Raw genomic sequence first — 17,369 nt, 5'->3', positions numbered from 1 at the left:
ATTTTATATTACATGCCCTAAAGAGCAAGGACTTCTTCAAATGTAGAACACATAAGAATGTCAGGGATAGGGGAACGCTAACAGAAGAGAGAAAAAAATCACCTTAAAAAATTTGTCTATATATGGCCTGACCTGTGGTGGCGCAGTGGGATAAAGCGTCGACCTGGAACACTGAGGTCGCCGGTTCGAAACCTTGGGCTTGCCTGGTCAAGGCACATATGGGAGTTGATGCTTCCTGCTCCTCCCCCTTCTCTCTCTCTCTGTCTCTCTCTCTCACTCCTCTCTCTCTAAAAAAAAAAATCAATAAATAAAAAATTTGTCTATATACAAAACATATAAAGAACTCACTAAGCTCAGCAACAAACAAGCAATCCAATTAAAAAGGGGGAGAGGACCTGAACAGACATTCCTTTCAAGACATACAAATGGCCAACAGATATATGAAAAGGTGCTCATATTTACTATTAGAGAAATGCAAATCAAAACTACAACGAGATACCACCTCACACCTGTTAGATTGGCTATTATCAACAATACAGGTAATAACTAGTGTTGGAGAGGCTGTGGAGAAAAAGGAACCCTCATCCACTGTTGGTGGGAATGTAAACTAGTACAACCATTATGGAAGAAAGTATGGTGTTGCCCCAAAAACTTAAGAATAGAACTACCATATGACCCAGCAATCCCTCTACTGGGTATCTATCCCCAAAACTCAAAAAACATTGGTACGTAAAGACACATGTAGCCCCATGTTCATTGCAGCATTGTTCACAGTGGCCAAGACATGGAAACAACCAAAGTGTCCTTAGATACAGGATTGGATAAAGAAGATGTGGTACACATATATAGCTCACAAAAATTAGGGGATATTTCAAAATAAACATGAAACGATAAAAAAAAATTTGATTTTTTTATTAAACGAGAACATCAGGAAAGCAAATGACAAGTCAAAGAAAGCTGATTATGCAAATGAGATGCAAAACCAACTTTTATTTCATTGATGAAAATGCACTATACAAAAGGCTGAAAGTGCTGGAGTATCTGCACATTCCCTGATCCCCTAATTTTTGTGAGCAGTTGTACAATAAAATACTCCTCAGTCATTAGAAATGATGACATAGTACCATTTACAACAACATAGATGGACCTTGAGAACATTATACTGAGTGAAATAAGTAAATCAGAAGAAACTATGAACTGTATGATTTCACACATAGGTGGGATATAAAACTGAGACTCATGGACATAGATAAAAGTGCAGTGGTTTCCAAGAGGGAGACAAGGTGGTGCAGAGGGGAGCAAAGAGGGAAAGATATACAGTGACAGAAAATGATTTGACTTTGGGTGATAGGCACATGACACAATCAAATGCTGTAGAGATATTTACCTGAAACCTATGTACTCTTATTGATCAATGTCACACTGTTAAATTGAATTTTCTAAATAAAATTTGAAAACTAAAAAAGAATTTATCTAAGTTCCTATCCCATTATGTCAGCCCAATCCTGAGTGGCATAGCTGCTTGACTCAGCTGTTCAGAGAACCAGTTATCTGCTACTGCAGCAGCCATGCACTCCTGGGGCCGGGGCGGACTACGGAACAGGCAACACAGGCTGTGTGTGTGAGGTGGAGCGCACACATTCCCCCTTGAAATGCAAAGTGCACCCATAAGTAGATAAGCACTGTGGGATTTATTTCTGTTTTAGTAAGTCAGCCGTGGCTTACTTATATCCCTAAGCCTCACTCACCAACCCTAAGAATCTAACTTCCAAATTTAAATAGCTATCGTCAAGTAGCCTAGGCTCCAAATTTATAGACTGATGGGCTAATTTTGGAGTGTATATTTCAGCTGAGGGGGCTAAAATCAAACCCTTTTAAAGATCCTTCTATTCCACTCAGTATTTGGAGAGACAGATGGATGCACCAGGATAAGCAATTATATAACTTACACGACCCATGTAAGGACACAACAACTATAAAATCTACCAGTTTATTGAAGAAATGTCATACCTGACAGAGAGGCAGAAAGCATACTGAACTATATACTTGACTGTGAGAGAGGTATCAATATCTTGAAAACTCTTTTCCATAACTACACTGAGAATATAAAAAATGTAATAGCGGGTTCTTCTTGGTAAGGAAGGTGTTGTAGACAGGGCAAAGGGACCCTAAAATCCAGTGCTTTCAAATCTCCTTCCCTAGTGCAAGTGAAGACACCTCTATTCCCCACTAGGTCCCAGGTGCACTTTTAGGACACTAATTCCACACCTGCTTCCCAGCAGGCCCCTAGCAACCACCCCTACGTGTGAGACATTGTAATAGAAAGGAGGCGATTCTCCAGTGTCTCCTCCTCTGTAACATCCAGTATTTTATAAAACACTTCCCTGTGAAGGAGAGCTCCGACCAGAGTGATCGTTCTTTTGGAAAGCAATTGCAAGGATCCTACATTTTCAGTTACAAATAACTCACTGATAGGACTCCACATAATAAAGTCAACGGTTTCAGTGCTGGCTTGTTACAAAAGGCAGTCAGTTCCAGCTCTGAGGTAGCACTGTGACACTGCAGTGAGGGTCCTTGGAATTTACCCTTGGCTCCCATGTGACTTTTTAAATTGCTGACTACCTAGCTAAAGCATTGAGTTAGAATTTAAGCGTCTTTTCTCCCAGAATCACTGGTCACTCAGGCAATGCGGGAGTACCTACTACTGTAGAATCGGGTAATTTCTCTGACGAAGCGTGGCAGCTAAGAAAAGGAAACACACACACACAAATAAGAACTAGAGCCAGCGCAACATGAACAGAAGGCATCTTTGGTATCTCATTAGAAATCTACATTAATACTCTCCCACCTCCTTGAAGCTCAGATTGGAAACGTGTACTGTTTCAAAGTGCTTATGTCACTCTTTCCTAATCTATGACAAGTAGGGGTGTGTGTGTGTGTGTGTGTGTGTGTGTGTGTGTGTCAGCGGCACACCTCTAACCTTCTAGAACACAGCAAGGCAATGCTTTCCTAAGATGTGAGGGAGGGTGAGGAACACTTGTACCCGGGCTCCCGCCTCTGCTCACCCCACTCTAATTGTTACATTGAGTTTTGGAGAAAAACTGCCGTCAGAGAGAACTGAGAAGCCTCCAGCCAGACTGAGAAGCCTCCCCCCAGCAATGCAGGGTGCACTGGTACCTCGGTCACTACACTGCCGGCTCTTGTAGCTTCTCTTCATTCTTGTTGACCAGGTAGAGCAGGGAGGGGGATCAAGAACAATAGGTGGGGTTAGCACATAGGCCACAGTAGAGCGGCTTTTTGTTTTGTTTTTCCAACTGCCTTTTAAAAACAGGAGTTATTTCACGGTGATTCTCCAGCAGGCTCTTCCGAGCTAGAGAGAACTCGGACAATCGGCGGTCTGAAGAATGCAGAGGGCGGCTGAGGCCTGTGCGGAGAGGATTAGTGTGAAAGAAACTTCAGCAGTGAAAGCCGAGCCTGCCCTGCACAATAGCCCAGGAGAGGGAAAAGGCTCAAGGCCGTCCTCTATTCGACTGAAGAGGTGGGAAGTAGGCTTATCAGGCCAGTAAAGAACTGTGGGAACAATGACAGAGCAAAAGAGGACCTTGGTCAGCACTGTGCTAATCAAGACCAGCTGGCTATGTAGACGAGGCAGGGAATATGTACCCCCCAGGACCTCAGTGGTCAGGAAGAAACAGATATAACAATACCGCAAGAGTCTACAAGCAACCAACAGGCTTGAAGGTTTAAACTGCTTTTTGTTTTCTTGGATAAAGAACAAATTGTGCCCTTTTCCTCAGGCCTCTTATTTGTACCCAGGTATTGTGATTATATTAAGCATGTCACGGAAAGCCAAGTCCCAGCTAAACAGTGAAATGGATTTTGAACTCCCTTTTCTGCCCGGCTGAGTTACAGAGGCACAGGCTGGCAGGCCTGAGACCCAGCGAGGCTTCCACTCCCCGCGGAGGCCTTTCCGGAGAATCACTGCTGGCCTCACGGACAGGTGCTCTCCTCTGAAATGAACATGCCATCGTAGGCCCAATGTTAGTAAACACCATCATCGTCACAGAAACACACAAGGCTTTGTGAACTTGTGTCAAGTTCACAGACACGGCTGGTGGTGAAGAAATTCTTACTGGAGGAAAGAAATTTGCTACTGGCTCCAAGTCATTCATCACAACTCCTGATACACTTAGAGGGGGATTGTTTTAATGAGAGAGAGCAAAATAATAACTATGGACCTTAGTTCTTCTCCTCTATCTAGGCATAACATTTGCTAGAGCACCCATTGGCCACAGGGAGACAGAGATCACACGTAGTGCTCTCGTGGGTTCATGCAGACTCTCTCGGGATCCTTGTTTTGGCGATGTTTGCCAGGGCTCCGGTCGTGGTAGCACATCTGATCGTAAAGAGGGTACATCTGCTGAATTCCATCTTCACCCGCTGGATTCTCATCTTCAGAGTCAAATCGTCTGCTATTTAGTCCATTCTAAAAATTCAAATATTGCTTTATATTAGCAGAACAGCTATTTGCATTTTTCTAGTACTACAGTAAAAACAAGCAAGAACAGAATTCATCACGGTCTGTGTCCCTGATTCTTCATCCCACTGACTATTGAATGGCAGGTAAAGTTCAACAAATTATCATTTTCTAGTCATTTGTTGCTTTCAATACCTGAACAAGACTGGCAGCAGCTCCTAAACAGAAAACTGTGACTAATGAATGGAGACAATAATCAGTTTCCAGTTTTGAAATTTGGAACCAGAATCAGTTAAGGTAAACTGGAGAAAAACAAGGCTGTGAACTTTACGTGTCCCTGAGCACGGCTCAAGCTTGGGATGACTGCATGAGACATATAGAGAATTAAGTCACACAGCCAAAACAATCAATCAAGTAAATAAACACACACAAAAAAACAAAAATCCAAAAGAAACCTCAGGATTCCACACTGGGGAGTTAGGGAAGAAATACAGAGAAATGAACTGGTATTTGACCATATCGCCAGTATGACTGAGAATAAGAAACACTATCAAAAATATTCTCTTAGACATGGACAAGAGTGTGGTGGTTACCAAGGGTGGGGGGGGAGGGAGGACATGGGAGGGAGGGAGGGAGAGAGTTAGGGGGAGGGGGAGGGGCACAGAGAACTAGATAGAGGGTGACGGAGGACAATCTGACTTTGGGCGAGGGGTTTGCAACATAATTTGATGACAAAATAACCTAGACATGTTTTCTTTGAATATATGTACCCTGATTTATTAATGTCATCCCATTACCATTAATAAAAATTTATTAAAAAAAAATATTCTCTTAGCCTGACCTGTGCTGGTGCAGTGGATAAAGCGTTGACCTGGAATGCTGAGGTCGCCGGTTCAAAACCCTGGGCTTGCCTGGTCAAGGCACATAGGGGAGTTGAAGCTTCCTGCTCCTCCCCCCTTCTCTCTCTCTCTCTCTCTCTCTCTCTTTCAGTCTCTCTCTCTCCCCTCTAAAATGAATAAAAAAATATTCTCTTATCTTGACCTTTCTTCCTTACTTACACAGCTAACTCTATAAAATGAAAATGAACCCCCTGATGCTCTCTGCTGTCTGGTACTGATCCCTCTACCTGGTTATTGGTGTCATAAAACTTGATTACTCCTAAGAGGGAGAAGCAAGCTCAAGGACTTGATAAAATAATATTGCAGATGCTTAGATATTAGAGAGGTGAATAAAATAAAATTTCATAGAAATCAAATGATAGTTTAATAAGCAGGGTGGCCACCAGCTCCACCTGGGCTGACCCCAACAGCAGGACAGTGTTACTCACAGAGCGCTGGAGACTGCCAATCTCTCTTTCTTTGAAGTGGGTCTGCAGAGGCAAGTGTTCAGTCTGGAGGAGGAAGAGAGAAAAAGGCATGCCCTTTAAAGCACCGCGCCAACCGAGACCACCAGGACTCCTATTTTTGAAAGAGCCAATCATGTCTTGTGATGTGTCTGCCAACTAAGCAAAATACTCTAGATGAAGACAGGAAAAACAGCTACAATTCTTAAGAGTGCTTCTCTCTCTCCACTCTGTAATTCCTCTGGAAGGAAGAAAATCCACAGAGCAGCCGCTGCAGGCAAACTTGTTTACATCTTACTTCAAGGACTCAGCAGAGAAGGTCTCTCACCTTTCTCAGGGAAGAGTCTGCTATTTTGAATCGTTAAAAGTAGTTCTGTGGTGCTAACAAAAGGTACTTTTTCGTCTTTATCTATAGACGGTTTACATAGTCACCTTTCTCTGCCTGCTGCTACTCCCTGTCCCCTCGGCCCCACACGGATCACAAAGTGGACTCATGGCTTTCAAACCCGAAGAGGGCTCCTGCTCAGCTGCCCCTTTGCCTGTTAGACGCACCCCCCCCCTCCCGGATGCGTCACACTAAAGCCTCGGGCAGAGATGGCCACTCTCCTTCCTGTGCTCTCACAGCACATACTGCCACGATCATTTGGGTACATATGGATTTTTTTAAGATACAATTGACTCGGTCCATATTTTTGTTCGAGATCTGAGTGAAATTCCGAGATATGAGTTGTGATTCGGGAAGCTGCCGCTAGTTGATGCATTGGCACATGGGTCCAGTACCAGCAATTTGATATACGAGTTGACTAACTGACGAGCTCAGTCACAGAACGAATTAAATTCCTATCTCAAGGTACCACTGTATTTGCTTGTGTCCTTCACTAGACGGGGGGTGCTGGGTGGAGTATTTTACAAACATTGTTTCATTTAATCTTTATAATATCCTATAAAACTAGCACCTTTATTTTACAGAGGACTAAAACTGAAGTTCAGAAGTAGTTAAACTGTCTAGTCTCCCATTTGGGAAGTGGCAGATTGAGGCTGATACATGGAGCTGTCTGGTGCCTAATTCTATATTCTTATATCGCCTGCTTCTGTGTCAGTGCCTGGAAAATAGATGTTCACTAAGTATAACAAAAAATGACCTGAAAGTCCCAGCATGTAGGCATATCTAGCAACATGCTCTCCATTGAATGCCTTTCTTATTCTGTCCTTTTAGCCCAGAAGGTCTGCCCCTTAGTCTCTGTTAATTGAAATACTTAGTACCCACCCATCTTGGCCTGACTGAAGTCATTTTTTCCCCCTACAAGGCCTTCCCACATTGCCCATCAGAGTTAATTCCTTCATTCCGAGTTTTACTGCTTTCTTGTTTATACCTTCATTAGAGCACACACCATGACCCGTTTGCTTCATAGTTCCTAATGTCTGTATCTTTCAAGCCCCGTGAACAGTGAGCCAGCCTTGCTCACTGTCCTCCATCCCGTACCCTAGCCGGCGGTTCTGCCATAGGAAGAAGTCAACACTTAGCCAATGAATATGCTGAATTCTAAACTATCATTCTTGGTATCCCATTTCAGGGTTATCCAAATTATAAATTATCTGTGACAAACGTGTCCCTCCTGTAGTATCCTGTGTGATTGTAGGGTGCTTTCCACACAACCAGTTCATCTTGACAGTACATAAAAATCCAAGGCAGAACCAATTTCACGGATGAGTGACCAGTCGCACAGGAGCAACTAGTGCTCACAAGGGTCCCACTTTGGAACTGAATGCTCTGTGGTTGCCACCATAGATTTCTTCATTTCACTGTGCATGTATATTGTCAGTGGTCTAATGGGACAATGGAGCATGCATCAGGGATTTGTAATCTAAGCTCAAGGGAATCCTGCCACCTGCTGCTTGTCTTTGATTTGGTTCTTGGCTACCACTTGCCCACTCTGGTGCCCAGCCTCCCAACCCCAATCTATCCCTTCACCTCCTGCCCCTCTCCAGTGACTGCGGCTACCCTCTGCCTGGCTGGGGCCCGAGTACCAGTGCAGGGAAGGCTGGGGTCAGGAGCGCATGCTCCTCGGCATCGTGCCACATCTGGGAGGGGCTGGAGAACATGTCTCATGATGGCCCAGTCTCCCAGTCACCCTGATCTAGGTATCTAGTCTTGCCATTTTGACATATTTTATTTTAAAACAAGAGGACCTGTATTTTCACTTTTCCTTGAGCCTCTCAAACTATGGAGCTGGTCCTGGTCAAAAACAAAAACAAAAAACAAACAAAAAAACCCACCACACCTCAATAAAAAATACCTAAAATTAAAGTTTGCATTTTCTTTTATTTGTTGTTTTAGATTATTCCTGCTACTGTTCCTCTTCCATTAATGGAGGTAATTGAGAAACGATTCGACATCATTGTTGTATATAATTTGAAAAGAGGCAGAGCAGTTAAATGCTTCTCTGTAGAAAGAGCAAGCGCCTTTCTCCCGATGGTGGCAGTGTGGAAAGCAGGGAGCCAGTCCACACGGTAAGAGAGCACATTCCAGAATCACAGTGATTCTGACCCTCCAGAGTTCAAGAGAAGACTTGGTTGAAATATGTGCTGTTCTATTTTGGTGCTATAAAATTCCAAATGCTAAATTTAACACGACCAGATAATAAATTATCATTCACACTTTCCTAACCCTCTGGGTAAGATTTTCATTTGGTCATTACCAAGGAAACATAGTCGCAACTTTTAAATCCTTAGAAGCTAGTATTCATGGAGGACACAATGGGGTGGCACAGCATCATGAGTAACAATGTAACCAGTACAGTGTATTAATTTAATAGTATTGAGAATTATAGAGGAAGAAAAATCTATTCTGTTTGAATACAAAGGGATTTCAGAGTCATGGTTTTATGAGTAATAATAGCATTGTTCCTTTTTTCTCATAATAGGAGATATAAAATTAGCCAGAAGTGGTATGGTTGACAATAAGGGACAAGAAAAAAAGAGTTCCTAGACCTGAACAAGAAAATATGGTGTCTGGGCAACAATCTTCACATGCACAACTGGACAATAAGCAAATGCCTAAGTTCCCCTTCTCTATCCAACCTTGTAATCCTTCATCCATAAATTACTGTACCTCATATGAGCTCATGAGTGTTTAACTTTGTAGTACAATATTTTATTAAACAGTTTATAATAATAGGACTCCACACATCTTAGGGTGTCCCCTACATCCCAGGAATCAGGGGCTATTGAAAAGCATGCTTGTGTCTACATTGTGTGGCCATCCAATTTCTCACAATATACACAGGAATATAATTTAATCTAACAGCGGGTGGATATGTGTTCTGTTTCTGCTAGTCCATAAACTACCTGAAACGTTATATATTCTGATTTCTTTAAAAAGTTCCTGACTACAGTATATAGAAAAGTGTCTTGCATAATACCTCACATATTTAGTGTTTAATATATAGGTACTAAATTAATCTATACTTTTAACTGATGGATTCATGGTATATATTATTCTTGCATTTCTTCCCCTAGGAAGTCTTGGGCTACTGTGAATCTCCAATATATATTTGTTTCCTGCTTATATATATGTACTATCTTATAGTAATTTTTTTTTAGCTATAACCCATATTTACTCTCCTGATTTACTAAAGTGATGTACACTTTCATTCTTTGCTTCCAAGGTGCTAACAACACTAGTTCTTCAAGTTTTATTTTATTTTACCTTAACAAGCATTTTATCTTCTTTTGCTCAAAAATAACCCAACAACCTCACCCCTAGTGTGTAATTGGTGTCTCCTCCAGCGCTTCTTTCCCAGTTGAAGCATTTGCTGAGTTTCTCATCACATCATTGGGTAACTTTTGAATGCCACACCAGACATAACCAAATCTTTTAATGTGTACTATTTATTATGGATACAGAAAAATCTCAGAGTCTGGTTAATACCTAGGATTCACACTGAAATTACCTTTTACTACATTCTAATAGAGAAGTTCCTCAAGTTGCTGGGTTATAGGACCCCCAGCCATTTTCTCTGAGCTGAGTTCTTGCTCCATGACCTACATTGTTCTCTTGGTTTGCCTTCTTCAAGATGCTCTTGGTCTACTGGCACTATCTCTCTCTTCCAATGATTTGTTCATAAAGCTTTTAAAATAGGTTTTCATCCTATCAACATATGTTCTGCTAATGCTTTTTCTTTATACTGACAAGTGATACATTTTTTACTTCTGCTTCCAGTCATGATAGAGAACTAATACCAGACTAGCCCTCCTGCCATCAATTATTAGAACACAGTCAAAATATATGAAACAACAGTTTTCAGGTAGTAAACACTGTGCTGCACAGCACTTGGACAGAGGTAGGACATAAAAATGATATTCATGAACATAAACAGAAGTCAAGTGGTTATCAGAGGGCAGGGGGTCGGGGGAGGACAGTAAGTAGAGACAAGTAATATGGCGATAGAAAATGACTTGACTTTGGGTGATGGGCACACAACACAATCAACAGTTCAAATGCTATAGAGATGTTTACCTGAGGCTATGTATTCTTACTGACCAATGTCACCCCATTAAATTTCTAAATTAAAAAAATAAAGGAAAGACAAAAAGATAGAAAGAACACAAATAAATTTGATATTTAAAACACACACACAAAATAAAACATCACAATCAAGTGGGATTCAATTTAGGAGCACAAGGATAATTTAACATATGCAAATAAATCAATGCAATACACCACATCAACAAAACAAAGGAAAAAATAACGATTTTATCAATAGATACAGAAAAGACATTTGATAAGATACAACATCCATTTGTTTTTAAAGCAATGAAATGGGCATAGAATAAAAGTACCTAAACATAATAAAGGCCATTTATAATAAATCATTAGTCAATATTACACTAAATGTTGAAAAACTGGAAGATTTTCCTCTAAAATCAGGAACAAGACAAGTATGCCTACTCTCTCTTAGCCAGGGCAATCAGGCAAGAGAACGAAATAAAAGGCATCCATGTTGGGAAAGAAGTAGTAAAGGTATCACTTTTTGCAGATGACATGACCCTGTATGTAAAAAACCCCAAATACGCCACCAAAAAACTATTAGAAACTATAAACCAATACAGTTAAGCCAAAGGATACAAAAATCAATATATAAAAGTCTACTGCTTTCCAATATGCCAACAATGAAACTAAGAAAATGAATTAAAAAAAATTTTCTTTTACAATTGCAACAAAAAATAAAATACCTACAAATAAATTTAACAAAGGATGTGAAGGACCTATATATTGAAAACTACAAAGTATTATTAAAAGAAAATAAAAAAGACACAATGAAATAAAAAAATATTCCATGTTCAAGAATTGGATGAATCAACACAGTAAAAATGGCCATATTACCCAAAGCAATATATGTACAAATTTAATGTAATCCCCATCAAAAATCCAAATATCATTTTTCACCTGAAACCTATGTACTTTCTTTCTAATCAATGTCATCCCATTAAATTTAATTTCTAAATAAACAAACAAAAAACCCTGTGAAGTTGAAAAGATTAAAAAAATTGAAAAGAAGAAAAACATTATTAACCAATGTGACTTAATTGACATTTATAGACTACTATACTCAACAATAGCAGAATATACAATTCTTTTTGTCAACATAGAATATTCAGTAAGACAGAGCATATGCTGGATAATAAAAGAAGTTCCAATATATATCAAAGGATTTAAATATTTTATCTATATATTCTAATTATAATTAGTGAGAAATCAATAACAAAAACATATTTTGGAAGGCTCCAATGTGTTTGGAAATAACATACTTTAAATAACTCAACGGCAAAAGAAGAAATAATAAGGGAAGCCAGAATATATTTTGAGTTGAATGATAATGAAGTTTGGTGAAGTCACAACAAACTTTGTGAGATTTTAAACAAAAAAAGGGCTTAAATAAAAATTTATAGTTTTAAATGATTATATTAGAAGAGATCTTGAATGAATAATGTGTCTTCTTTAAGAAAGTAAAAAAAGAGTATATTAAGTCCAAAAAAGTAGGAGGTAAGTGAAAAATCAATAAATAGACAAACATTGAATAAAATTAATGAAACCAAAAGTTGGTTCATTGAAAAGATTAATAAAATTAGAAAACCCCTGTTAATAAAAAAGAAAAAGAAAATGGTGACATTAATACTGTTCTCACATAAATTAAAAGGGTAAAACATATGCATTATAGAAAATTAGATGCCAATTAATTTTGACAACCTAGATGAAATGGACAAATGCCTTGAAAGACAAAATAAAATCACGGAGAAACTCCAGGCCCAGGTGGAAACACTGGTAAATCCCATCAAACATATAAAGGAACAATACTACCCTTAAATTCTTTCTGCAAAGGAGAGAAAAAAAGAACACTCTGGAACCTCTTTTAGGAGATCACCATCATCCTAACACCAAAACCAGACAGAGATGTTACAAACAAACAAACAAAAAACCCTAAATGTTCTTATTCATAATATTCCCAAATCTTACACCAAAACAGCTTTCAAAAATTGAATGAATACACAAATTATGGTATATTCAGAAAATGGGATAATACCCAGGAATAAAAGGAAATTTGTTCATGCAACAACATGAATCTAACAACCAACAACAACAAACCCATTATGCTCATGTTTTCTTTGAATATATGTACCCTGATTTATTAATGTCATCCCATTACCATTAATAAAAATTTATTAAAAAAAAAAAAAAAGAATAAAAAAAAAACCCATTATGCTAAGCAAAAGATATTGGACACAAAAGAACACACTGTAATTTCTTTTATGTAAATTTCTTTTAAAGGGCTTAACTAATATATTGTGATTTCTACCTCCTGAGGCAGTAGGTGTGCTTGTGGGGAAGGGTGGTGGTGGTGGTGAAGGAGGAGGGTCTATATGGGATATTCTACAGGTGACAGAAATGTTCTTGATTGGGGTAGTGTTACATCAACGTGTACAATGGCAAAGTTTATCAAACTGTATCCTTAAAATGGGGCATATATATCCCAATAAATATGTTTTAAATAAACTACACCTTTCCATGTCATTAATTCCATTTTAGAGGAGCACGGTGTGGAGGTGAAATAGAATGAATAGTCTCTGACAGTCCAGAATCTGGCATGATACAAGTACATAATAAATTCTTGATAGTTTTACACAGATTGTCCTTGATGCAGGGAGTTCTCAGCTATAGGATCCAATGGCTTCTCTGTATTCTAGTGACTCTGTTCCAAACCTATAGAGGTGATTTCACTACAGTAAAAGAGTAAGACATTAAAAAGAAGGCTACCATACATAATTCACAAAGTATGGATTCCTCAAGGCATAAAGGATATTACATTCCTACCCATTAAGTACCTATCTGAATAAATTTATAAAGTATTATTAAAATTATGAAACATCAATTTTTCCTTCTCATTTTTTAAATAGTAGTAAGAGTGGCTACTGATGTTGCATGAGCAGCAACTATAAAGATTGTGCTCTAATCAAGCAAAATTTATAACATTAATTAGACACTTGTTTAATGAGATACATAATTGTTACTGTTCCCCACAATAATTACCCATAAGGGTAAGCTGTTCAAATTTATGTCTCTTATTATTAAAGTAGACCCTTGGCATTCACAAATTTAACACTGGTGGTTTTAACCATTCACAGGTGAGTTTAGAAAGGTTATGACAGGTAGTAATTTGTACTTTTGTTGCGACACAAATCTGAATCAAGACGGAGGAGGCTTTTCTAATGGAATAATTATTTAGCTAGTTAATGAGCTTTGCAACTGCTCAATATCCATCTTTCAATGTGTCTTTATAATTCTCAACCCTTTGAATTTTAAAAAGATAGGGTATTTAGGAATGCAGTGTTTCTCAAAAGCCTATGCATGTCAAGGAGGCTGTTGTATTATTAATGAACCTTTTTTTTTAAAAAAATTGTATTTCTTTAATTTTTTAGTTAATTCGTAGTTCTTTAGTATATACAGTACAATCAATCATGATGGATGCAGATTGCCACTCACAATGGATACAGATTGCCACTACACCCTGTACAAGTTAAACATATAAAAGTCTGTCTCACCATATTTCCCTAGATTTGAGATTTCCTTACAACTCCTCTTTATCAAAATCAGGGAAGTAAGGTTCACTATGCTGTAAATCCTTTCCTGTTGACCCCCAAGAGGATTAGCAGGGAGGTTCCCCAAACCTCACATGGTGCCATCACAGAATAGACACTCAGTACACACTTGCTGTCATACTATCCAGCCATAGGATATACCGACTCCCCACTCTTAGTAAGTGGTCCCCACAGAGGCCCTGGGTGCCAGAGCATGCTGGCAAACCTGTGCCAATAGGACAAAAGCTTGTGACTAACTGCAAGGACTTCGTCTCCTGTGCCCTGCCCCTTAATACAGGTGTTGTACAAGATGCCTCACATGTGCTCATATTCTTATACTACCTCCTTGAGTTCATTTTGTCATTGTTCCCATAATAAACATAAGAAAACTAAGGCTTAGAAAGATAAAGTAATTATCTCAAATTCACAGAGCTAAAATTCAAACTCATGTTTATGTAATTCCAAAGTCTGTGTCTTAAACTATCATATGAGACTGCCTGGCTGGGTGTATCTAGTCTCTTCCTAACTTGAATGCAGAAAGGAGCTAAAAAGCAGGAAGAGAAGTGAGTGTATCAAAGGAGAGAGGGCAGACAGTGGAGAGGGAAGATAGGCGATGCTCAGGACTTCCCAGCCTTCCACCTGCTCTGGTTATCCGCATCTGGACTGGTCAGATGGAAGCTATGGCCTAAGTTACTTCATCTCTGGCTTTGGCTCCAGCTTTGACTAAAGGAAAACAAATAAATGCAAGGCTTTTCTTGAGCAGCTTGAGAATCTCAAGAGATTTTTTTTTTTTTTTTTTTGCATTTTTCTGAAGCTAGAAACAGGGAGAGACAGTCAGACAGACTCCCGCATGCGCCCGACCGGGATCCACCCGGCACGCCCACCAGGGGCGACGCTCTGTCCACCAGGGGGCGATGCTCTGCCCATCCTGGGTGTCACCATGTTGCGACCCTCCTGGGCGTCGCCATGTTGCGACTCTCCTGGGTGTCGCCATGTTGCGACCAGAGCCACTCTAGCGCCTGGGGCAGAGGCCACAGAGCCATCCCCAGCGCCCGGGCCATCTTTGCTCCAATGGAGCCTTGGCTGCAGGAGGGGAAGAGAGAGACAGAGAGGAAGGTGCGGCGGAGGGGTGGAGAAGCAAATGGGCGCTTCTCCTATGTGCCCTGGCCGGGAATCGAACCCGGGTCCTCCGCACGCTAGGCGGACGCTCTACCGCTGAGCCAACCGGCCAGGGCCGAGATTTTTTTTTTTAATCAGCCCCCAAAGATTAATTTAGAGAGCATTTTCTCTCCTTTTTTGTGGTTTGTGTATATCATACAGTGATATAGTTAGCACCTTAAAACGCAATGTCCAGTCTCTTAATTTATAATATTAAAGATTTCCATGAGGAGGTTACAAGAAAAAAGGACTACAGAATGTCCTCATGGCAAATTTCAAATTTAGGCTTAAGCCATGAAGTTTATTTATAAGTCAGAAGAATATTGGTTATTCAATAGCACTGGAATTTCCTCAAGTCACCACATAATGATAACAGCCTAGCTGTTGCTGAAAGAGCTGTCTTACTCAAAATGAAGTCAGGGTTCCTTCTTATTGGCAAGTAAATTTCATTACATTATTTCTACTGAGTATACAGTCTAGATTTTAATTTTCCAAAGTGAAATTTGATATGAGACATTTTAATAAAATTTCTTATCTTGGTTTTGGTCTCACTTAATCCTTATATTAAAATACACATGAAAAGTGATACTTTACCTAAATTATAATATGTATGCAAAGCAAAGTATCTAATTCAAGCAGAGAGATGATAAAGGTGATGGAAAATTATTCGTGGACAAACTAGACACCCACACACAGGCTAAGTTGTCCTCAATCATAAATCCTACCCATTTCCAGGTACAGATAAAATGGTTATGTATTCATATACACTATTTTCCATAACAAATAAATATGTGCACTTTTTTTGTGACAGACAGGAAGGGAGAGAGATGGGAAGCATCAATTCTTCACTACAGCACCTTAATTGTTTATTGACTGCTTTCTCATATGTGCCTTGACCAGGGGGCTACAGGAGAGTGAGTGACCCCTTGCTCAAGCCAGCGACCTTGGGCTTCAAGCCATTGACCTTTGGGCTGAAGCCAGTGACTACGGAGTCATGTCTATGATTCCACACTCAAGGCAGAGACACCAAGCATAAGCTGGATGAGCCCACGCTCAAGCCAGCAATTTTGGGGTTTCAAACCTGGGTCCTCCACATCCCAGTCCAATGCTCTATCCACTGTGCCACCACCTGGTCAGGCAATATATATACATTTTAACATCAGATTGCTACACTGTCCTTGTCACATCTGTGCTCTGAATGCTATACCAAATTACCCACTCATTCCACTTTATCTCCAAAATTGCTCACATGGTAAACTTTCAATTCAGAGTTGTTAATGTCATTTTATCCAAGTACTCAAACACCACAATGATGTTGTTTCTTCTGTATCAGGCATAGTATTGTACCCTAAGCCACTAAGCACAGAAATGTTACCTGTCATACTGCAATATACTACCTTGTGAAAAGATGTGTTCTGAGAGATAGTATGACAGAAACCATCCCATTTCTGGCTTAGTTGTTGTAATGTTCGATTCCAGCCAGGGCACACAGGAGAAGCGCCCATTTGCTTCTCCACCCCTCCGCCGCGCTTTCCTCTCTGTCTCTCTCTTCCCCTCCCGCAGCCAAGGCTCCATTGGAGCAAAGATGGCCCGGGCGCTGGGCATGGCTCTGTGGCCTCTGCCTCAGGCGCTAGAGTGGCTCTGGTCGCAACATGGCGACGCCCAGGATGGGCAGAGCATCGCCCCCTGGTGGGCAGAGCGTCGCCCCTGGTGGGCGTGCCGGGTGGATCCCGGTCGGGCGCATGCGGGAGTCTGTCTGACTGTCTCTCCCTGTTTCCAGCTTCAGAAAAATGAAAAAAAAAAAAGTTGTTGTAATGTTCAAAATTGTACATGCTAAAATAAAAAGCAACTCTAATTCCTCTCTAAAAACCACTAACATAGGCCTTCTCAAATCTCATATTTAATCTAGCAGCTAAATTCCTGAACTCATGGCATTGGAGAAAGATACCTTGGTAAGAACTTCTGTGTGGTTAACTATTTTATGCTATGCCTAGCAAAAATTATTTTAAAAGGCTAAAAAGAACCTTCTAAAATCTTCAATGTTGAACCTATTTTAGATTGTGAAAAGAAAAGTAAAACACTAAACATAGAACTCCACTTCCCCTATGTTCCTTCCTATTAAAAGGTGAGATAATACAAGAGTCATTTCTCTCACCAATAATCTGCTTTTTCCATTGAGGGTGTAACTAAAAGATAGAGAATGAAATATGGAAAAGTCTTTATCTCTTTGCTTAATGGTTGCTATCCCATAAACCA

General features: G+C 39.9%; 1 protein-coding gene and 1 non-coding gene across 2 annotated transcripts in view; both read right to left on the bottom strand.

The window, feature by feature from the left end:
• Positions 1 to 314: 314 nt before the first annotated feature.
• Positions 315 to 17,369, bottom strand: part of NECTIN3 (nectin cell adhesion molecule 3) — a 119,942-nt gene continuing 102,887 nt past the window's right edge. Inside the window, exons 8-9 of the mRNA XM_066240892.1 lie at positions 5,805 to 5,867; positions 315 to 4,486 (exon numbers count right to left, since the gene is read on the bottom strand). Coding sequence (XP_066096989.1) covers positions 4,307 to 4,486; positions 5,805 to 5,867 — 243 coding nt within the window. The 3' untranslated portion in view covers positions 315 to 4,306. The remainder of the gene's footprint in view (positions 4,487 to 5,804; positions 5,868 to 17,369) is intronic.
• TRNAA-AGC (transfer RNA alanine (anticodon AGC)) lies at positions 15,115 to 15,190 on the bottom strand. The gene has a single exon. It is a non-coding gene; the product is annotated as a tRNA-Ala (tRNA).

The sequence above is a fragment of the Saccopteryx bilineata genome, chromosome 8 (genome assembly GCF_036850765.1).
Source record: "Saccopteryx bilineata isolate mSacBil1 chromosome 8, mSacBil1_pri_phased_curated, whole genome shotgun sequence".
Classification (NCBI taxonomy): domain Eukaryota; kingdom Metazoa; phylum Chordata; class Mammalia; order Chiroptera; family Emballonuridae; genus Saccopteryx; species Saccopteryx bilineata.
Note: the sequence above shows the minus strand (reverse complement) of the source record. Positions and strands in the feature narration are given on the sequence as shown.